This window comes from Rhipicephalus sanguineus, chromosome 4 (genome assembly GCF_013339695.2).
Source record: "Rhipicephalus sanguineus isolate Rsan-2018 chromosome 4, BIME_Rsan_1.4, whole genome shotgun sequence".
Lineage (NCBI taxonomy): Eukaryota > Metazoa > Arthropoda > Arachnida > Ixodida > Ixodidae > Rhipicephalus > Rhipicephalus sanguineus.
The window spans coordinates 59,909,638-59,933,212 of record NC_051179.1 but is presented as its reverse complement, the minus strand read 5'-3'; the positions used below and the strand labels follow the sequence as shown (position 1 = coordinate 59,933,212).

Genomic DNA, 23,575 nt, shown 5'->3' with positions numbered 1-23,575 from the left:
GTTAATTAGAATCGTGCTAATTAGTATTATGCTAATTACCTCTGTACTATTCAGGACCTTGCGAAATCAACCTGAGTCAATAATGCCGCTGTAATTAAAACATGAACAATTAGTGCGAATTTACACGACTCTAATTAGGAGCAGGTACTTAAACCAATATAATGAAGACCTTACTCACTGAAGTCGTGGTAATTAGGGTCGTGCTAATTAGTATTATGCTAATTACTTCTGTGCTATTCAGGACCTTGCGAATTAAACCTGGGTAATTAATGTCGTGGTAATTAAAACATTAACAATTAAGAAAGGACATTCAATATCATGTTAGTAAAGACCTTCCTAATCAATAGCACCAATATTGAAACCGAACTGACACGGTCATTACTCCGAAGCAGACCAAGCATACTGAGTAGACGAGCCGCGTAAAAAGCTGAAAGAAGCTAGGTGATCACAAGCTCCTCCGATGGCTCCAGCCTTCGCACAAGTAGAGCAAGCTGACCAAATTATTTTATATGCAAAGAAGCTGCTGAGTAGCGTCCACCGCATAAAACACTTGACAAGCACACCGGCACTATGACAGTTACGAGTTGAACTGGGGCATTTTCAGAATCAACGAGTTTGTGCCCGAGTTCGCGCGTCAATCAATTTGATTGACAGACGCCCGCGGCGAAGAGCGGGTCCGCCCACCGCGTTTCCTCTTGCCGAGGAACAGTGCTCACGACGCAACGCCAGCGAGCGGCACGATTCATCTATGAGCCTAATCGCACAGACTATGCACACAGGCACGAAGAACTAAAGGTTATATCATCACGTGGGTACGATGACTCGCATTCACTTTCACCGCTCTCATGACGTACCACTCACAGCTATGAAGCAAGCGCCCCTGGTGGGATTTTCGGCTATAACTATTTATTTGTTTACTATTTACTTGTTTGTGGAGGCATTGTTTCTACCGATTCGCTTCTGCAGAAAAATCTTCAGACGTGTTATGTAAGTATAGCAGTAACCTGTCCGTTTATTTAGCTGTAATATTCCAGAGAAGCGAAACAAGCTGCACCAGAGTGTTGCGCGTGCGCCCTTGTTGCCTTCGAGAGTGGAAATTTCCATGCTGCAGGTGGAACGAAAGAATTTTCCGAAAAAGGACAAACGCCTACGAACACGCCCGTGGGAGGCGCTATGATCAGTTGGCAAAAAGATAGCGCGACAATCACGCTGACGTCGCTGCACTGTTGAAATGTTGACTGAGTGGCGGCGCTGACGCGTTCGCACGCGGTGTTCCCTTGAAAACCGCCGCAAATGCTGCACATGCGTACGTGACGCCATGCTCGTTCTTGTAGCCGTTTTTATCAACGCTGCTATCGCGTGCTCCGCACTGTCTTCCTGTCATGATCGCCGTAATGCAAGCTCGGAGCAAATTCGTGTGCCCGAGAAGCTCGGGCCATCCTGCATAGCACCCAAGGACTAGTTACTTTACCGCAGTTTTCTTCCTGAGGCTTTGCAACATTGTTACCGGTTAGGCGAAACATTCCTCGCCTGTATTTTCCGTATTACAGCTTCTCAGTCTTTGCTTCATTTTTTAAACGACATATTCAGTATTCATTTCGATGTTCAAAACCGACATGCCTTCTATTTCTCGCGATTGATTTCAAAATGTCCCCATTCATTCAATATCCTGTAATACTGCTAATATGACAGCACTTGGGGACAATCCTCACGAGAAGCTTACCTTTGAACTTCTACGACGTTTCCTTGTTTAGCTTCTTCTACGAACTGAAGCCGCAACCGTTCTGCGAATTCAACGAACCGCGGAAATATCTGCAGCAAAAAACGAAAGGAAACATGAATGCAACTTCGGCTTATTGCTCAAGGAATAGGCAAGCAAGCGACTGCCATCTTTGGAAATGATGTGATTATCGACCGCATTGGCACGATATAAGAATGACTGGCTGGGTGTATTGGTTCAGCATATTTTGAAGTGTAAGGCACGTTCTCTCTCTCTCTCTCTCTGTACGTATCTCCCTCTGTCCGCTGTAGTCGTCGCACCTTACACTTAAAAAAATTGGCACGATAATTTAGTGGATATGGGGCCATGGCAAAACATAGCCTAATGGTTATTCTGTTCAGTTGGCCGAATGCGGGATTATGGTATACGATTCCCGGCCAGCGTTCAAATGGGGCAGAAAGCAAGAATGCTGATGAATCATGCCTTAGGTGCACGTTGATTAAGATCCGCTGGTCAAAATGAGTTACTCTGCAATACGGTGGTTAGCGGGCCTGTTGGTACGTACACACAATTATTCCACAACAGCGCACAAACGGGACAAGAAAGATGCTACACTACAGTGTAGTATAATATCTTTCTTGTCCCGTTTGTGCGCTGTTTTTGGAATAATTGTGAGTTACTCTGGAATCCCCCCCCCCACTCCCGCTTCCCGACATACGCGCTTTTTCATGCGTATTATAACAGGACATGCATTAAGCTTATATCTTCTACCTGCTTTTTCTACCTATTGTCTACTTCCAAATCACTGCCACTCGACCTGTGTTCGGTTTTCTGCCGAGGTTCGCACCATCCTCATTTAATTACTGCTTGACGGTACCTGAATTAACGGTTCCGTCGTGTGTCTACGTTGGGTTAGTCGTTTTAAAGAACGTTGGTGCAAGAGATGTGCATTGTAAAGTGACTGAAAAATAGGTTCGAGCTAAGCGCCTCGAAATTAAACAGCAGCTGTATTGGTGCCGCCGATAAAATCTTCCCAAATATGCCGTTTATCCTCGCGGACTCTTTGAGGAAACATAACATTAGAGCGCAGGCTTCGTTAGATTCTGTCCTCGATGGTAAGCGGCGCACTCTGCCGGTAATAAATTCTAGACCCTGTGTTAAGTAGCCCGACGCTACAGCCGGTCTGGTTTTATGTTCGGTGCCAAATGGCTGCGTTATTTTCAGTGCATTAAAACATCACCTTTCCTTCATTGTAAATTAGGTTTTCTATCAGACTTCAATATAGGCTATTGCTCTACGTTTCTGCAGATGTGGTGTTGCTCCGTACAAATATTATGGACTGCCATAGTTTTACTGAGAAACTGCGTTAGCATCTGTCAAAACTGTAATATAAAGCGCGATGACCCGCATACCTTCTTGAATGAGAGGTCACATGTGCTACGCTAAAACTTTTGGGCTGCGTAATAACAATACTGAGCATTTGTCTAGTGTGCTGTGTCTATTTGACTGTTTGATTTCAGTCTCGAAATCGGTCAAACACAGAAAGCCTTTTTTTTTTTTTACATAAGTTTGTGAGTGATGTTCCATGTATTCTTGTATGAGTCTGCGCGATTACACAGGGTGTTTCAAGAAATGTGTCCGAAAATCCTCTAAAATCAGGGAAATGCGATATTTGCTCGCTGCCTTTACAATTGCTCCTTCTGTAGCGACAGCTATCTTAAGATGGTTAAAGGCATCATTTGGGACAGTAATTAGGAAATATATATTAATTAACTTTTAAAAAAATGGAGTTAGGCGGTTATGTCAAATGGGAGAATTCAAGTTGTTTATGCGAAGAACCCATCGCAGCTTTGAGATAAAGAAAGATAAAGAAAAAGCGACCTCTATTAATTGTTGCAGCGTAATAAAATTCAACAAATTTCAACGGCGAAACCGAAACCGAAGCACCGATGAGCGCAACAAGCAGATGACCAGAATGACGTCACTGTTCGAGACAACGAGTACAGATGTGTAGTTCTTCAGCGTTCGTTAGTGTATGTGCGCCATGCGTGCTATAATAGCAAGCGCAGCCCGCACACCAGCACAAAGTCGGTTGATGCTCGATATAACGACGCTCACTCATCTCAAAGCTGCAATGGGTTCTTCGCATGAAGGACTTGAATTCTCATTTGACTTAACCACCTACCTCCACTAATTAGAAAAGTTAATTAATCTAACTTTCATAATTAGTGTCCCAAATGATGTCTTTAGCTATCTTAAGATGCCTGCGGCTACAAAAGAAGTAATTGTGAAGGCGTCGAGCAAATATCGCATCTTCCTGGTGTTTGAGTATTTCCGGACGCATTTCTTGAAACACCCTGTATTTTTGTGAGCATGGTTGCCTGCCTTCCGCCGCAAGCATGCTCATCGGATCCTAGATTCAATTCACGGTGGAGTGCAACAGTTATCCCTTATATTCATCTGGGTCCACATTAGTTCCCTCACAAGTGCCAACGCATCGCTGTACCAATGATCTATTGAGCTGCTGTGACAAAGCTATCATTTAGACGTGTTTTAAACGCATTACTTTCTATTGCAGAAATGTTGCTTTCTTGACAGTACCACTTTTGACAATGGACCAACCAGTTTTAGCTTGCTCGGAGTAAATGCGGGTGATAGAGCCATCCGTTCGTCCTTCCACATATCCGAAGACATGTTGAGTAGCATGTTGTCCCACAAAGCATTTCCAGTCACTTCACTTTCCTGAAACACAAGAAGAAAGAACACTGCAATCAAGAAATTCGGAAAACCGCTATTTGTCTTCTGCGAATGTCGTCGGCAACCACGTTTCATGGTAAACCGTCACATTTGTGAACAGCAATAAAACTTCGGTTGGGCCTAGTTGGCACTTAGCTTTTGAGGTGAACACTTCAGAACAACCAGGACGGACCCCAAAAAAGAGATTAGACAAGCACTGGCGCTGACTAACAACTGTTCTATTTTTGGAACATGCATACCAATGTCAGGACCGCAATGACTGTGCCTGCGCACGCATAAGACCGCGTAGTGCATAAGTGACCCCAGAGATAGTTAACGAAGATGTGCGCGCACGACTTCTTATTGAGATGGGTACAAGGTCAAGGAAGCATCCCTGATACAGCCACCTGCTTTTTATTGAAGTGGTACGTTTCCAATGCCTATTCTTGCTTTTGCCGAGAATAACGTCTCTAAAAATAGCGGGTCACAGTTGCAGCATTTGTTAAGATGAGCAACGAGATGTGCTCCTTTGTCAACATTAGTAGTTACTTATTGCGCATGCTCGCCAAGTCACTCATTAACGCAGAATGCAGTTTGCCCGAAGTAGGTCTTACCACAAGATAGAGGTATGGCGTAAACCACACAGGTGGTGCAATTAAGGGATGTTGCAGTTCATGGCTAGCCGCCCACAACGACACGAGCAAAAAAGGAAGAGGACGACACAAACACTTATTGAATCGTTATTAGCAAGGTTATTCAGGGCAGAAAGCACCAGGAAGACACCATGCCTCCAGCATGGCACGGGGGTGGGGACACCATGCCTCCAGAATGGTGTCTCCGTGCCTCCTAGCAAACCTCTTGAGTTGATGGGTGACCTTATGAAGGTATGGCACCTCTGCAGGATGAATGTTTCATTCGCACACCTTCCTCTTACTGGCTTTTATTTTCTCAATCAGGACCTCGGCAACAAATATATAGAGAAAAACTCTGAGTAAATAGGAAGTGTAAGGTCAAAACGTGAAAGAGTGGCCTGCAAGTAAACATCAATAAGAAGAAGCCACTTTACGTATTCATAGATGCTTAATTTTTTCTCTAGCCACTTCGCGTAATCATAGATGCTAATTACATCATTTTTTCGCCTGTTTCTCAACGTCGCATGTGTCGCAGTTGCGGTCACGCATATGCCCGGACCAGCAAAAGCAGGGCATCAGGGAAGAGTAAGCAAAAAAAAAAAGCGACGTCATGTTGTTTCAGTGCACTCCTTGACTCCTTGGTAGCAGTTGACTTGCTTGACACGTTTTCAGAGCAGGCGTAACTGTGGCATAATTACTCCTGGTGCTCACCGTTCTGTCAACGAATGATTTGAAATCCTTGGCACACACGATGCGCAGCACATCCGGGTCTCCAACCACAAGGCAAGGAACGAAGCCTTGATAAGATCTGAATTTTAAAGGAGAGATTGGGATATGTTATACGACGAATTCGATCTTTTTAGATCAATATGCAGATTCTAGTTCTAAGAAGGAAGCGAGGAGTCACATACGAAAAGAACACGCAACAATTTGTTGCCGACACGATATCTTCAAAGCCATTCTTTCTAAGCACTTCTTATAGACCTAGAGATAAAAATATTCCGGGAGATCCCACGCATTGTGGAAATCAATTTCATGCGAAGCAGTGGGAGAGTAGCTGGTACGCCTATATTTTCTGGCTTTGAGCCAAGTCTTACGAGGTGGGTCAACGTCGTTAGGTAAATTCAGTAGTTGTGTGCAAATCGGGGGCCTACCAGGTACGTCGACTACCCTAGCGCGTAAAGGGTAGCTTATAGTGCGACGTAACATCGCCACAAGACGCGTTCGTAGGCGTATTCCTGCGGGCACGAGCAACGCTAGACCCTAGTTTGGACTCACAGGGGTACTTATGTAATGTTTATTACTTTATGATAAAGCTTATAACCAGCACTGCAACCACAATGCAGGTTATACATGCACCACTTCCACAACTTATGTTGAGCAACCGTTGATGTAATACATTCACTTACGATCTGTACCGCGCGCTGGTGGCTGAAGCCCTTTGCAGCCCATTTGCCAGCGTTTTTCTGCTATATATTAATGTCGCCAACTTTAACAAACGGCCCGTATTTATCTTGTGTAGCCCTCGCAAGGTGTCTCACAAAATGTCTAATGTCTATTTTCGCCGTTCCTGGGTTGAAATACTGCGAATCACCTGTGGCACATACCCTCATACCTTAGGCCGTAGTATGCGGGTATGCGCCACACGTGTGGGAAGAGAGTTTCGTGATATATGCGGCAGCCACATCAGGTTATCCATCTCGTTATCCATGTTGAGGCCTGTGAATCGTGTTCGCCATCCACTCTTGTCCTTCTATACCAATTTTGGTATGTAGAAAGTTGAGGAGACGACCACGAGAGGCCACGAGACCACGTAGGCGGCTATAGATAGAAACTGTCGAAGTGCCCTAGCTTGGTTGAATAAGAATCACTTCTAATTTAAAACCATTACTGCTGCTCTTCGGTACGGTCGGTCTTGTACAGCATATATACGCAGGCGTTAATTTCATGAAGCCAAAATTTATTAAGAAACATTTCACAAGCTCATAGTTGTTCACGGAAAAGCGATGTTTGATAGACGACGTGAGAATCCTGCAGTGAAATCGATCTATCTTCAGAATGAGTTTAACGAACATAAAATTTAGGAGATTCTGATCAATGTTGCCCCTGAGATTGCTTTATTATGCGTTATGTGGCGGGAAGTGGGCCCCAGTGCATTCCCCTTCGTTTCGACCGACGCACAGGTGGGCCACTGTTTCACTACTTCAATTAACTTGTTTATAAGAAACTATCACGCCCGGTCATGTCGTGACATTGGGTCATCTTTCGCCAAGTCTTTACGTGTGCTGGCCATAGGTCGGCAATAACAGGTGGCGCTCACTCAGACTCACTCAAGAAATATAGTTTGCTCTGTGGGCTCACTCGGACTCAGACTCACCAAAATTATCCTCAACCGGACTCACTCGGACTCAGACTCACTGAACTTTTTCTCAACCGAACTCCCTCGGACTCAAACTCACTAGCACATTACTCAGCCGCACTCACTCAGACTCAGACTCACGGCGACTCACGGCTTGACCCGAGTCTGAGTGAGCCTGAGTGAGTCGACTCATGAGTGAGTTTGCCGACCTATGGTGCTGGCTGCAGATAAGTGACGTCAAGAGCATCGATACGATGTACGCTCGTCTGACCCGCGGGACCGCACTTTTCCAGTTAGGAGAGCTCAACCTTGAACCTAATAGCTCTACGTCACAATACTGCAATCTAAATGAATAAGCAAAATGTGTCATGCGTTTTACTTATCTATGAAAGCAGCTTGCTCAGTTACACAATAGAAGGAATTGTATTTTTCGGTCGAAATCGCACAGGTTTCACAATATCAGGCTTTGCCTTTGTGATACTATTGTTTGCAGGCCTATCAATACGAACGTGACGGAAACAGTTATGTGGCATCAACCGCATACCTTCCTATGAAATCGCAATGTTTTTTGTTATTTTATGTGCAATCGTCCGTCGAGGTGGTACAGAGGTTATGGTTCTCGGCTGCTGACCCGAGAGTTGCGGGTTCGACCCCGGCCGCGGTTGTCGCAAGGAGGCGGAATGCTAGAGGCCCGCGCACTGTGCGATGTCAGAATACGTTAACGAAAAACAGATGGTCGAAATTTCGCGAGCCCTCAACTACGGCGTGCCTCAGGAAGTCATATCGTAGTTACGGTACGTAAAACCCTAGAAATTATTATTATTACTAGTATAGCTTCTGTGGAAGATGTGTATAGCTCAGACCATGTGAAAAAAAAAATGCCAGTTTGTAGAAAAACAGTTAAGGCAAGTATGTCTAGAACCGCAAGAACACGAACAAGCACCCTTTGTGCGGCGTGAAACTTGCCCGATTTGAGTCCAGAATTAAAGTGCACTCTGCCCATGCGGAACACTCGGACTTACTTATGTTTGAATTGCCGGGCAATATAATGTTCCACCTCTTGTGATGATTGGCACGCATATTTACGCGTGCTTCGAAGGAACAACTTTCATGTTCTTCTAGTGGCACGTTGGGGCTGGTATTGTGCCCCAATTACAATCGCCCGGTAAGACTTACCCTTCTTTCAACGCTTGCTCGCCCTGCGCGTTCATTGTCATATTCCGCATGCACATAGAAATGAGACATAATGTTCATGTTAGGAAGGCAGTGGATGCCGGATATTCGAGAGGTTTTGAGACGAAATCGTTTCTAGAGAGCGTAAACTGCATTTAAGGGGCTCGCACATGGGCATCGCGTAAGCAAAATGTGGCAGACGAGATGTGCAAATATTTGTTTCATGTTCTTACCCGTACAGCTTTCCGTACTTCAAGTGATTGCTCCGCACAACGTCCGGTAATGGCTGCAGCAAAGGAAATGGAGGCGTTATCTACATCTCTTTAAATACGTTTGTACGAGAAAGTAATCTATTATTGCACAGCCACATACCATAATTCGTCAAAATATTTCGCGAGGCGAAGTTATGTAAGCCATCAATTTTTTATTTGAAAATTATGTTTGAATGCTTGGGTGCAGCATACAATGTAGTTGAAACTGCTGTATAATTAGATATGTAGTATAACAAATACTTCAGTTTTATTTAATTATGCACGTCTTGCAGGAACAAGATATTTTTTCTATCACCCCTGAGGACTTGAATAAAGTTCATTGTCTGTCTGTCTGACTGCGTATAAAACTCAAAACTTTGACTTGACTTCATGGTGCACATGGGCGTATATACTATACACGGTGCGGCCTGTTGCGTGTAGCTGCCGAGCGTTGGCGAGGAGGGGAGAGCGCTGTTGACAGTTCCGGCCGCAACTTTCGAGGGGGCGCTAGCAGTGGGGGATCCTCCGACGAAGCGCGGTATTGTGAGCGCGCCTTTTTTGCACAGCGGAGTGAGGTTACGAGCTTGTAACAACGATAATCGCGTTGACTCTAATGTGTTGTGCCTCCCACAAACCGAAACGCAGTTCAGCTGCGTAGTTACAGCGGCAGCATGCCGAAGAACTGCTCCGTTCCACTGTGCACGTCGAATGCAAAGAAAAATCCCGATTTGGCCTACCATGAATTTCCATCAGATGCTGAACGCCGACAAGTTTGGCTCAGAAACATCTCCAGGCAGGGTTCTGGAGGAAAGGAAACGAGGTGGGTACCCAGCGACCATTCTTTGGTTTGTTCCCTGCACTTCACCGAAAATGACTACAAGAAAGGCGCGAAACTGCGAATGCTCTTGCCAAGTGCTATACCAACGGTGTTCCCCAATTACCCGTCATATATGCAAAAGGTAAGCACTCCGAGGATAAGGAAGCGGCCTCGAAGAGAACTATTCGATGACAGTGCATCAGTTCGCGCGAACAATAGTGACCCAGAGGAAAGAATGCATGGAGATGTCGGTCGTGATCTCTTCAGCGAACAAGAACATGTTGCATCTGTTGAATTATCGGAGGAAACATCTGACTCTGCGCTGCCTGCTGATAGCGAGCACCAGCCAAGGTCAACTACAGATAAAACGTTTCAAACAGATCTTGATTTGAAGCGGACGATGGAAGAGGCGAAAATAACAACGAATCGCCTGCAGCGGAAAACTTCCCGTCTAAAGAACTCACTGCAGACACTGCAAAGCCAACACGACACGGTTCGTGAACGGCTACAAGCTTTCGAAAGTAACAAAGAAATCGCCTGTTTTTTGAGTTTACTAAAAGCTGCAAACGAAGGCCACAAAACTGCAGAATTTATCAAAACTCAGGTCTCGAATTTCTTTTCCAAAAAGCCAGTCTACAGTGAAGGAATTCTGCGCGATGCGCTGAACAAGTTAGACGACAGACCCGTTTTCCGAAGAGAAGATCCTCGGATCGTGGCCCTACGCATCGCAGGCCAGCAAAGCGACGCGAGCATTACTGCTGTTTTTAAAATCGACCGGCTTAAACGACCGCTTGTAGGCATTCAATGGACTGGTGCATATGTACCCTGACAGTGCCTTCTTCCCTCTTCTTTCTTTCTTTTAATCCCTTCATCCCTTCCCCCCAGCGTAGTGTAGCAAACCGGACGCGCCTCTGGTTAACCTCCCTGCCTTTCCTTCATTTCCTTCCTCCTCCTCCTCCTGAGAGAGTGCGTGCTCTGGAAAGCGTGCTCCAACAAAGGATACGAACATGTCAGGACGAGACGCCTGTTTAAGTTGCCTTGTCGTGCCACGCTACAAAAGTACGTCGGGCACTCGACATGCGAAATAGGTGTCACATCGCTGATAACAGGACGCCTCCGCGCAGAGTTTCAGGTGTTGCAAGTTGAACAAGAAATCTTCCAAGGGTTTCGGCCTTGTTGACATGGGCCCTGAACAGCGATCGTCGACAACACCTCAAGTGGCGAACAGGTTGTTGTGCTTCGTCCTACGAGGGCTATCGACTGTTTATGTGATACCAGTTGGGTACTTCTTTACCCGTTGCTTGAGAAGTGAGCAACTTCTTTGTATGACAAAAACTGTTATAAAGGCAGTCGAAGAGGTGGGCTTCCGTGTGACAAGGATTGTTACCGACACTCACCAGTCAAATGTTGCCCTATTCAAGGGCCTTTCGGAGGAAGGCACGCTTGTGCATGTTGTGCCACACCCATTCAGACATGCTGATCCTCTTTTTTTGTCTTTTGATCCGAATCATCTGATCAAGAACCTCAGAAAGAATTTTGTGGAAAGAGAGATGACCGATGGAGATAATCTCATTCAAGGTGGCTTCTACTTAAAGAAGCCACTCGGCATTCAGTCACAGCTGCTCGTAAAGCCAGTGAGGTTTCTAACACAGTCACACGTTGAGCCGAACAACCTAGATAAGATGAAGGTGTCGAGGGCTACGCAAGTGTCCTCTCCTGTCGTGATAGCGACGCTTGAGTTCCTACAAGAAAACCCGCAATGTCACCCCGATGCGACAGAATTTCAAGACTGTTTGCCCACCATCACCTTCATGAAAATGGTGTCGAAATGGTACGACCTTCACAATATTGGCGGTGTGCAGCCACACGGTCAGGGTGAAGAACCCTACTTTAGCGACGACGACCGCCTTTCGTTGCTAGAAGTAGACTTCATCACGTACATCGAAGAGATCCAGCATTCTGGCGGCAACACAAAAAAGAAAATGACCAAAGAAACGTGCGAAGCAACAATAATGACTACAAGGTTAACTGTAGCGTTGATACAACACCTCTTAGACAACAAGTAAGTTCTTTTTTTCCTAAATCCACCTTCACAATTTGTATCGTCGTTACGCTTATGTATACTGACTAAGTATCGAACAAATTCCTTTTCAGCTTTCGCTACGTCTTGACCCGGGCTTTGAACAGCGACCCTGTGGAATCCCTCTTCAGTTGCTTTCGGTAGTTTAATGGAGGAAATGACAAAGTCGACGCCAGAACCACCGTCTTCACAGCCGAAAAGCTTCTAAAGGTATGTAACTGTGCAGCTGCTGGGGGTCCTTGTAACTTGCCACTTTTTTTTACCAGGTTGGAATTCTCCAAGCTGCTAAGAGCGGAAATGCTCCTCATAGCTCAGAAACGAATGCACCTCTCAAGCCGAAAGTCAGAGACGGCGACACCACCGCTATGCCACTTGCGGTAGTGCTTGGTGCTAAACGGCTTTCCCATGAGCTGGAGTTCCTAAACGTCTCGTTTGCTACACCGGATGATATCGAGCTAGCTCCCCTAGCATACCTGGCCGGATACCTCGCACGTGCATGTGAGGAGAAGGTACGGACGAATACATTTTGCACTGTTTGTTGTCCTCCTTCGAACGCTGCGCTAGCGCATCGTTCACGCCGAGGCCCACTCACTGCTATTTCGCATTCTTTGAAATGCTATTCGCAGTATGTGAACTAGAAATTGCTCATATTTCGCAACTTTTCGTTCCCTTCGCCTGTCTTTTAAAGAATGAAAACCAAGGATAGGGTCCGGGGCTGACTTGTACTGAAGCCTAGTACAGCCCGGAGAAAAAACTCACAGCGTCCCTTATGCATTCACTTAGGACGACTCGAAGGTGACAGCCATCTTTTTCTTCTCAGTCGATGTGTTGATCCTGCCGCGCCACCCTTCGAAAGCGTTCCGCAGCTAACGTGGTTTTGCATTGCCTTCGTGATCAGACCCCCTTTGACCATGCTAGGATGTCATGTGATGACGCCATTATATGACGTTACGTCACTGGGCGTCGCAATGACGTCACATGTTTTGGCGATTTGTGACGTCATATGGTGATGTCATGTGATGATTTTTTGCATCACTCGTCCCTGACGCCGCGGAACGCCGACACCTGCCTCACCACCCTTCGAAAGCTTTCTGCACCTAACGTGGTTTTGCATTGCCTCCAAGATCGGAGGCACCTCACCTTGTTTTCCCATTGCCTCCGTGATCGGACCACCTCTGACCACGCTGCAATATCATGTGATGACGTCATTATATGACGCTACGTCGCGACGTCAGATATTTTGGCGATCTCTGGCGTCTATGACAACGTCGTCACGTGACAATGATTTTTTGCATCACTCGTCCGCGACGTTGACGGTCGAATTTCACGTTTAATGCGGCATCTAAGGCTTCGGTCTTAAATGTTTAAGCCCGGATCAAGACCGGGGTTTCGCCATGATGAGGGGCGGTCACTATAACTTTCTTCACCAGATATACGTCTATGCCACTGTTCTTTCCCCATGATGTCCATCTGCCCGCTGTAAAAAATATAGATAATATTTTTGCTTAGCAAGGCCAAGTGAGCAAGGTATCCTATGCACTGTTCGTTGCATTGTGCTTTTGATGCAAATTTTTCTTTTGCTTGATTTTATTATTTTGCAGTTGACCAGTGAAGCGTGCAAGGCTCTCCTACAAGAACCAAAGCCGTGTGGGGGCATGTACGATTTCATAAAGAAGATTGAGAATGGACAACTTCGGTATCCCAAAATGGAGATAGTGCAAATTTGCAAGCTCGCATGTGGCTTTGTCAGTGAAGTGATGAAGGACATCGAAGTCCGGAGAAGTGGAAATCTGTGTAAAGTTCTTCACTCAGCCCTCCTCCCACATTTTGTAACGTGCAGTGCACTACGGTGTGGTTCGGGCAGCCCTCACCACACAAACCAGCTCTGTGATGTTTTTCTAAAACGGCTGCTTCGACCACTGCTAGCCAACTGGGCAGGGAACATCAGCGCAACTGTGCAGCGTCTGGTAAGGCTGGCACACAAGCCCCTCTCCAGAAAAGTATTGCGCCTTTGAGGTCATGACGGCATTTCACCAACTGCAATTTGCAATCCAACATTATTCTGCTTTGTTAGAAAATACATGCATACTGGAGGTTCAGTGAATGGCGGTTATTGGTTAATAAAAATATGATTATTTTACGCACAGAACCTTCCATTTTTACTTTTCCTGCATGCACGTGGTGCAATATTTAAATAAAACAAAAAAATGTTTTGCTATTCAAATTGCTGAAAACATTGTGCAACATTCAAATAGCCCAAAAGCGCGCAATATCGCTTTCAGGTTATTTTGTAGAATTTCAAACCTGTATTAATCCTGTGACGCGAAGACGGGAGAGGCTTTGTCATTAACGCTTTCCATTTTCAAACATGAGGTCAAACTTGGCTGTCGCCGAGACGGGCATGCTTAGTTCCGTCGCCCGCGGAAAAAAGAAAACCGTTTGCATGGGAGAAAAGGTCCTGTAGCGGCGTAAAAGAATGCATTGAGCTGGCACCAAACTCGACGTGTCCGCTTTCAGCACTGCGAAGCGGACACAGCGCGCCTGCGCGCGCCAAACACGCACCGCTTCCCCGGCGCAAACTCTCCTTGACCGGTGGTGCTGCGGTAGCAGTCAAGTGAACTAGGCCTCTCCCGCTGTTTTCGGCGCACGCAACAGGCCGCACCTTGTGCTCTTTGATCCAGCGGCCGTGATACTATATAGACGACAGGTGGGTAGAGATGGTCGCCGGGGAGAATGTGTGGCTTACACTTTCCCCGAAATTTCCATTTTTACAGTTCATATATATATCTAAAGTACAGTTTAAGTTTATATGAGGGAATGCAGGTGTGTATTCACCACACACATATATATATATATATATATATATATATATATATATATATATATATATATATATATATATATATATATATATATATATATATATATATATATATATATATATATATATATATATATATATATATATTGTAAAGTTTTTATGCAGACCATGCGACTGCATCGGTTTATTGAGACATTCTTAACCTCGTCGTCCTCTTCTTCCTTGGCCCCCTCCTTGCTGGCGTTAGCGATGTGGATCGCTACACTCTCCCGGCCGGCTGTCATTCTCCTTGCGCTGGTAATATGGTACCACGTTTCCTACGGACGCCTCTTCCGTCCTTCCATTTGGTCCAGTATAATACAATGTCTTCAGAAGTCCTTGTTGCTTAGCCGTTTTAACAACTAAGTACGGACCAGTGAATGGAACTTTTGAGTCCAACCCTTTCCTAACCAATATCATAGACCCGGGATCGATCTCTGGCACCTTTGTGCTATGGCGACGGTCAAAATTCTTCTTCATGGTACTTCTGTATTTCTTTTGCTGTAGTTGGCTCTTTGGGTGTTCCTTCAAAGCAATCCTGCCAACTAAGCCCAGCTCTTCGTCAGCTGGTAACCAAGGAACCGTACCAAAGGCGGCAAAATGTGGGCTGCACCCGATGCCAGCGGTGTAGGACCTGTTATGATGATACACTGCCGCCTCCAAAGCGCTCTTCCAGCCTCCCTTGAATTCCGGGTATAACTTGAGGTACATTTTCAGGTCTCTTATCAAGCGTTCGGCGAGAGAGTTAGCCTCAGGATGATAAGGTGCTGGATATCGAAGCATAATATTTCTTTCATTGGCCCAATTGCGCAACTTTTCACTTGTAAACGCTGGTCCATTGTCCGCAACAATGATCTTGGTGTTCTTGAAGATCTCTCTCTCTAAAAGTGCTATAACGCAGTTGGCGTCTTCTCTCCCCGCTTTGGCGGCCGCAAAGCGCGTGCACTCATCCACGGCGACCAGGAAAGCTTGGGTTCGTTTGACACCTTCACTTTTCTTCTTAAGTTCAGCGAAATCAAGGTGAACGACTTCGAGTGGTATAGCTGAGTATTCTGGCATGACCATTCTGTTTCCGCGTGGTTTGTATTTTGATTTCACCATCTGACACTCATGACACGTCTTGATATAACTGGCAACATCTGCTTTCATGTTGTTCCATGTAAATCTCTGGGTGAGCTTGTGGTAGGTCTTTGAGAATCCATCGTGACCTCCTGAATGTGGACTGCTGTGATATAACTTCAGGACTTGTGGCACTTTTGTTTCTGGGACGCACATTTTCCCATTTCGCAGTTCCATTTCTTGAGTACCCTCCCAAAGCTTCATCAAGTTAATGCTTTGTTTAGGAATTTCTTGCGGTACGTGGAGACGTGATAGTGCGTCAGCATACTGGTGCTTCTGGCCTGGTCTATGCATTATATCGAAACTAAATTGCTGAATTTCGCTCACCCATCGAGCTATTCTGCCTTTTGGCTGTGTAAGTTGCAATAAGTACGTCAACGCCTGGTTATCAGTGAACAGGTTAAAATGTTTACCTTCCAGTTAACTTCTGAAGTACCTGAGTGACATTACGACGGCTAAAGCTTTCTTTTCTGTCGTCGTGTAGTTTTCCTGCGTTTTCGTGAACGTATAGGAATAGTAGCCGATGACCTTAAGCTCTCTCCCAGGTTGCTCGTTTTCGTCCCGTTGATAAAGAATGGCGCCTGCAGCATAGTGAGATGCGTCGGTGTATAGTTCGAACGGTAAATCAAAGTCAGGCAGTGCCAATACAGGGTCGGATGAGATGACTTTGACAAGTTCCAGGTAGCTCTTCTCACATTCGTTGGACCAGACAAATGGAATTCCTTTCTGGGTCAGTGCGGTCAAACATTTTGTTTTTCTTGCATAGTCTTCTATGAACGCGCGGAAGTGACCGGCGAGTCCAAGAAACACTCGTAAAGAATGCACGTCAAAGGGCTTTGTCAGCTTCTTGATACGTTGCACGCTCTCCTCTTTTGTGCTCTTGGTTCGGCCGTCGAAAGTTCTTCCCAGAAAGACTACTTTCCTGCAAAAGAACTCTCTTCTTTATGTTGATTTTTAGTCTAGCAGCGCTAAGTGCCTCAAGGACTTTCTCTAGGTGGTCTCCATGATCTTCCCGTGTTCTTGAGTATACGATGATATCATCCACATACACGTTACAAAATATACCGATGAAGTTCTTGAGGACTCCATTCATCATCTTCTGAAACCATGCTCCAGAGTTTTTCCATCCGAAGGGTAGTCTGTTGTATTCATAGATATCGAAAGGGGTGACAAATGCAGTAAACTTTTTCGTATCTTCTTTCAGCGGCACCTGCCAGTATCCTTTACACAAGTCAATGCGGGAAAACCATTGACATCCCCCAGTCTCGTCAATGATTTCATCAATTCTTGGCATTGGGTAGGGGAAAAGATCAGTTTGTTTATTTATTAGTCTGTAATCCGTGCATAGACGAAATGACCCATCTTCTTTCGGGACAATTGTAATGGGCGAAGCAAAGGATGAAGTTGAAGGTCTGATGATTCCCGCTTCCAGCATCCCTTGGAGTTCCTGCTTCAACCAGATTTTAACGCGATAGCGTTAAAGAGCTCGTATCGCAGAAATTCCGTCGTCGGCGTCGGCACCGTTGGTTGTGAGCGAAAAATCATCATCTTGTCCGTGACCGAAAAATCGAAAAAGCTGCAAATAAAATAAATAATAAAAATGTTGGGTTCGAGTGAGAATCGAACCCAGGTCGTCTGCGTGGCAAGCAGGTGTTCTACCACACAGCCATGCCTCTGCTTGGAGCTGCACTGAAAGTAACTTTGATGCTTCCCAAAAATACGCGTCCTGTATACAGGTGTCACAGTACGAGATGTAATATCGCAGTAACATTGCGTGGTACAAGCGTACATTGCCATTGGGCGTCACACCACGTCAATATCATAACGACTTGGTGGTTTAAAGACAGCCACCCATTACAAAAGGCACACACATTACTGTGCGTATTCCCTTAAGACCACGTAGTGGGTGCATCGCAGCTTTGAAAAAGGTTCTCGCGCTCCTGGTTTAAGGCATGCTACCAATTACATAAGGCACACGCCTTATTGCACGCATTCTGTTAAACACTCGTAGTGTTAGAAATGCGCACTAGGGGCAGGATATTGCTATCGCGTTGAACTCTTAAAGGCGAAGCTTAAGCGTCCCCCAATTTTTTCTTGTCGTGATTGAGGCTATATGGCTTTCTCTTGACGATAGTGCTGTCGCGTAATAAGAAGGGTACCTCAATGACCGTTGTGGCTTCCGGGTAAGAACCAATGCACAGAAGCTCTGGAAACATCAACGGCACATCTTCTCCGGAAGATGGCTTACGATCAGCCCTATCAGCGATATGAAGTTTACCGCACTCCGTCCCAATCGTCACCACATCGTTCCAGAGGGTATTAACTTTCATCCGTGTCATATCAGGCCTTGATAAGATAAAATCAAAGTTGACTTTGGGAACTACCATAGCTTCAACCTTGAATTTCTCGCCTTCATACTCTAGGTAAACTTCTGTCCATTTATAATATTCTCTACAAGAGCCGTCGTAGCCGCACACACGAATATATTTTCCATGCACAATGTTGCTAGCCTTGACTAGGCTCTCGTTGATTAAACTGACAGAAGCGCCAGTGCCAATCAAAACTGATAGAATTCGGCCATTGACTAACATCGGGACACTCAGTATTCCAGTCTTCGTGAGAAATACTGTTTCCTCAACAGTGCACCTTTCTCGAGTCAAGTCTTGACACCGCTCACATGATTCCATACTGGGATGATGGCTACATTGAGTGACATTATCAGCTGCCTTCCATGACGATGTGTTCTCGACACGGTAATCATCTCTGCTTATATTTGTCGCCTTATCAGGTGTGCTATATTCTGGGGCTGTTGTATATTTCAATGCCAAGAGTAGCTCGTCCATAGAGGCGATCGACCTTGCTTGCATCTGCCTTTGGTAATACCTTGTCATACCATGCATGACAAGAGCAACGATTGACGAGTCCGCCAATGTTGGGTCAGCTACACGAAGTAACCGCCACTTTTCTAAAACATACTCCCTGATGTTAGTGCATCCCTGTCTGTAGATAAGGGCACTATTCCAAAGCTCTACAGGATTCATCTCGAAAGCACTTGCAAAGCTTTTCCTCCATACTGCCCAAGAAGTGCTTGCATGAGATATTATTTGCAAGTCAAACCACTTCCGTGCGTTCCCACAGAGAAAATGCCTCATATTAAATATGCGGTCTTCATCGCTTGTCCACTGGTTTCTGGTACATGCATATTCGTAAAAATCCAGCCATACAGTGGCGCTTGACGAATTGCCGTCAAACACCTCAGGCCTCACATAAACGTCCTTCTTGTCCCTCGTATTTGCAGCTTTAACAAGAAGTCGTAAAAGCTGCTCCTGCTGTGTCATATATAGCTTCTGCATTTCTAGTAATGCGTTAATGACACCTGAAGTGTTGCAATGAGTGCCGCTTGTTGGTGTTCGTATTTCAAACGCCGGCGGAGCATTTAGCAAGTGAGGCGCCAAATCTTCAAGAGGCATGCTCACAGTCACACTACCTTGAGTGACGAGGCCATCAACGGTAGCTCCGGCGAGATTGGCAATCGTCTGCAGAAGACTCGGAGTTGTAGTGCCCTCCTGCAACTCGACGTATCGCTGGCCATCTGCCTGGAATCCCACGATGAGAGGCCGCTCCTGATGGCGAGTGAAGTCGAACTTGATCTTCATTTGCAGGTTCTTGACCTCGGCTGCGCCAATGTAAAGTTTTTATGCAGACCATACGACTGCATCGGTTTATTGAGACATTCTTAACCTCGTCGTCCTCTTCTTCTTCCTTGGCCCCTCCTTGCTGGCGTTAGCGATGTGGATCGCTACATATATATATAATGGCAGGGTGGGCGGGCCCCCTTGCAAAATAAACAAAATATGGCGGTGCAGTTTGATCGGCAACATGACGCACGTTTGAGTGAATTTTTGTGGAACAGAGAAACAGAATGGCAATGTGCACACAGTCCCGTTATCAGATAGCAGACAAAAGAACACTGCGAGATTGCAGGAAGACCCTCAAAGCAACAATTCCAAGAACAATATCAGTAGAAGGGCTGCGGGATGAAGAAAACAGTGAAAGTAAAAAAAAAAAAAACACATGCTAGGAACAATAATATCTCGCCGCATGAGTGTAAGCACGAGTCCGTTATATTGTTTTTGTTGGCTGTGTTCCAGGACTTGTGTACCATAGTGCTCTATTAAGCACTTGCACTGATCTTTTTGCCTGTGACAATTGTGTTGGGCTTCAGGCTAACTCTGCACCACCCCTCTTATTAATGCGCCTGTTGGTCCTTAGAGTATTTAAATTTAAATATAAGTAGGTAAAAAATAAGGAAGAGTCTTGTGAACAAAACATTCACTATTACTGTTGTTATAATTGTTCCTGTCCTGTTTTTAACGAGTAACGATACCACATTCTTCAATAAATATTTGTACGTGCTGTTGCAAGGGATGTTTCATCACAGTTCTAGCAATAATATATATATATATATATATATATATATATATATATATATATATATATATATATATATATATATATATATATATATATATACACTGTCAATACTTTTCTGGGTGGCATGTCTCGTACGTAGTCTAAAGAACAGTGACACCTCTCCACTAACTCGCAATCGGTACTGCAAATACACATGTCGTCGAACGAACAAGTGCTCTGAAGTAGATGAGCGTTAAACAATATATTATACCTTGCCAGGAGGTATGAACCCTAATAGGTGCGGAAGTACGAAATCTACTAGTAGGTACGAGCCTAATATCACGAGGCCCGCCTAAGGGATTGCATACTCTTGTGTAGATGAAACACTTTTTTTTAGCGTTTTATTCTCGATCTGTGAGAATGCAGTCTTTAAGGAGGTGAAACGAGCCTCACTCATCACCCTCGAGAAAGCGGCGTCTACGCGACACTCAGTCAATACAATATCGGCAACAACATTTTACAAATTAGCATTAGGAAGCTACATGATGAAACAAAAAAAGCCGGCTTCGTAGTGAATATATTGCTCATTTCCCTTCATGCGGTCATGCTATTGAAAAAAAAGGGAAATATCTCACCTTTGTAAAGGTATCGTAAAGCACACCAACGTACTGTGTCAGAGACAAGTGCGGCACACCTTTCGTCTCCCAGAAGCTGAAGGTCCGCTTAACCGTCCTTCGTCGTGTTCAAAAGAAAGAAAAACAACAACAAAACATTGTAAAGTGGTCTGTGAAGCGTACTTACATAAAACGTGCACCTTAAACAGTTGTACGTAGGAGAGCAGTGCTGTGCTTATAACGATAGAAAGTTCATCCAGTTAGTACGGATTCACGATAAGCGAAGGTAGGCGTGCGAACACGGACACAGGAGAAGATATCCAGACAGCGCAAACAGCGCGTTTGTGTAGTCGGCGAGACAACAGCGCAAGATCGCAAGTGCCAAAACAAACGTTCGCTCTGACTGTTTCTCTCATAAATACCCACGACCGTGTTCACTGCAAAGGTATTCAGCATTTAAAAAAAGATCGGGAGGAAATTTAGCGCTGCAAAAGTGATGCAACGTGAAGATGCCACAGGCGCAACAAATTTCAGCTATATCTTCAGGCAGAACTTTCGCACTCAGCCTACCCGCCACGGTGGTGTAGTGGTTATGGTACTCGACTGCTGACCCGAAGGTCGCGGGATCGGATCCTGGCCGCGGCGGAAGCACTTTCGATGTAGGAGAAAATGGTCGAGGCCCGTGTACTTAGATTTAGGTGCATGTTAGAAGCCCAGGTGGTCGAAATTTCTGGAGCCCTCCACTACGGCGTCCCTCATAATCATATCGTGGTTTTGAGATGTTAAACCCCAACAATTATTATTATTTGCATTGAGCCTGTTTGTTGAAAGGTAAATAAATTTTTATGCCAAGTAATTTTTCATTTGCTCATGAGGCCGAGCACAATGCTTGATGGCGGGCAATGTTTGCCAGCCAGGAAATTATTTTGACATCCAATGATTGTCCATATTATGTTCACTTAAGAAAGGTTTATCGCTACGTTAAGGCAGATGATGCATGGCAATGCAGACGTCTGAATGTGTACGCATAACTAGAACGCTACCGGTGCATTGTGTACTGCAGTGCAAGGTCTGGTTGTAGTGCCAATAAGGAGTTAGGAAAGTTAGACTGCAGGTACCAGCTAGCCTGCACTGACACCCTTGTTCAACATAATGCAATGTTTGTTGCTCAGGACGTCGCACCTACATTGGGGCAATATAGTGCGAATACATAGTGTGAATACATAGTGTGAATACACAGTGTGAATACATAGTGCGAATACAAAGAACGAATACTAATAATGCGAATACTAATAGTAGTGAATACCAGTGCGAGTAGATGTGCTGCCAATGAAAAAAATAGTGTGGAAGTTACTTCGGGTACCTGTTGTTGAAATTAGCAGCACGCTAAGTTCTATGAGACATTAATTCTGTGGAAATGTTTATGCCCCCGGCTCTCTGTTAGCACAAATGACACAAACGTTCTCCTCCACGTGTTTAGATAGAAACAAAGCCAACGTCACTCACCTGAAGAGGTAAAGGAGAACAACGGCAACGAGAAGGATCGCGGCCAGATACATGTCTTAGGTAGTGAACACCAAAGTTCACGTTGTACTCCAAACCAGTGTACTGCGGTGATAGTTCTATAGGACGACACTCGGAAAGTTGCGAAGTGCGAAATTACTGCGCACTCTGCTACCGTCCGCCAGGCTCCGAGGCGGCGTTTCTGCCAGTGGCAGCTTGCTTCCGATAGTGCGACGGAGGAAAGATCAACCCGTTCTATCGTTATCTATTGAAGAGGAACAAAGTGTGACACGAAACATCAGATAAACACCTTGCTTTCGATATATATATCAAGGCGCTCATTGTTCAGGGAAGAGATGAACACCGGTACAGCTCCTTCAGGCGCGAATTGTGACGGAATCTGTGTAAATGTGTGAAACTTACAGATTTATTCCAAGCTGGATATTCTTGTTGCAAGAACGAAAAGGTGATAATATGTTGATTTGTGTATTTCTCAGTAATTAATGATTATTCGACTTTGGTTATTACCTGTTTATTCAGAAGTCAGTGGTGTCATATTTCTGTATAAATATATTCAAGCGTAAGGCTCGGAATGCTTGGGGAAATTTTTCATGGGTTATATTCATTCCGAGCAGACATAGATTACATTTTTGGCACAGCTCTCGGAACGCGGCACGTCGAACGGCTTCGCGAACATGCTTTCCTCGCAGCACGGTTGAGGTGCTTACCGAGAAGAGAAGCCTGGCTAGCGAATGAGAAGGCGATGCGAACGGGGCCGATTACGCTACCTCGTGTCTAGTTCTGTGAAGAATATTGCGAGACAACACGGCGAATACTATGCGATCAAAAGAAGACAATGCTGCTGTTATAACAGCAGGTGCTTAGAGTAGAGATCAGTATAGGCGTCATTTACCAACGCTAGACGTCCAATTTATTCAATACAGGCATGAATTAGCAATTACTTAGTCATATCTATAGTCGACATAAGTAGGCCAGCAGTAACGAGGATTAGCCGTCAGTTATCGAATATCGGCCAACGCTTGCCGACGTAAGTCAGTGCGACAAAACGCTGGTGGTAGTGCTCGAGTATGTAGAGTAGTATATATTACGTCAGAAATAATCATACTGCTATATTACAGAATGGTATGGAAGAAGCGTACGAAGACGTGTTAAAAGTGAAGAAAAATCACAGGGTGCAATACGGAGCGTGTGGCGCATTGGGGTCGACGAAGGAAACGTTGCACAATGGGCAAATGTCCTTCACTGTAGACGTACATAGACACTGGATTGAAAATACA

The 23,575-nt window shown here is 45.1% G+C and overlaps 1 protein-coding gene across 1 annotated transcript in view; it reads right to left on the bottom strand.

Moving 5' to 3' along the window:
- The window catches only part of LOC119391235 (cytochrome P450 3A41), a 43,153-nt gene extending 20,748 nt beyond the window's left edge, over nucleotides 1–22,405 (bottom strand). Inside the window, exons 1-6 of the mRNA XM_049414632.1 lie at nucleotides 22,281–22,405; nucleotides 20,796–20,892; nucleotides 8,854–8,906; nucleotides 5,800–5,896; nucleotides 4,343–4,462; nucleotides 1,724–1,812 (exon numbers count right to left, since the gene is read on the bottom strand). Coding sequence (XP_049270589.1) covers nucleotides 1,724–1,812; nucleotides 4,343–4,462; nucleotides 5,800–5,896; nucleotides 8,854–8,906; nucleotides 20,796–20,892; nucleotides 22,281–22,333 — 509 coding nt within the window. The 5' untranslated portion in view covers nucleotides 22,334–22,405. The remainder of the gene's footprint in view (nucleotides 1–1,723; nucleotides 1,813–4,342; nucleotides 4,463–5,799; nucleotides 5,897–8,853; nucleotides 8,907–20,795; nucleotides 20,893–22,280) is intronic.
- Nucleotides 22,406–23,575: the final 1,170 nt, after the last annotated feature.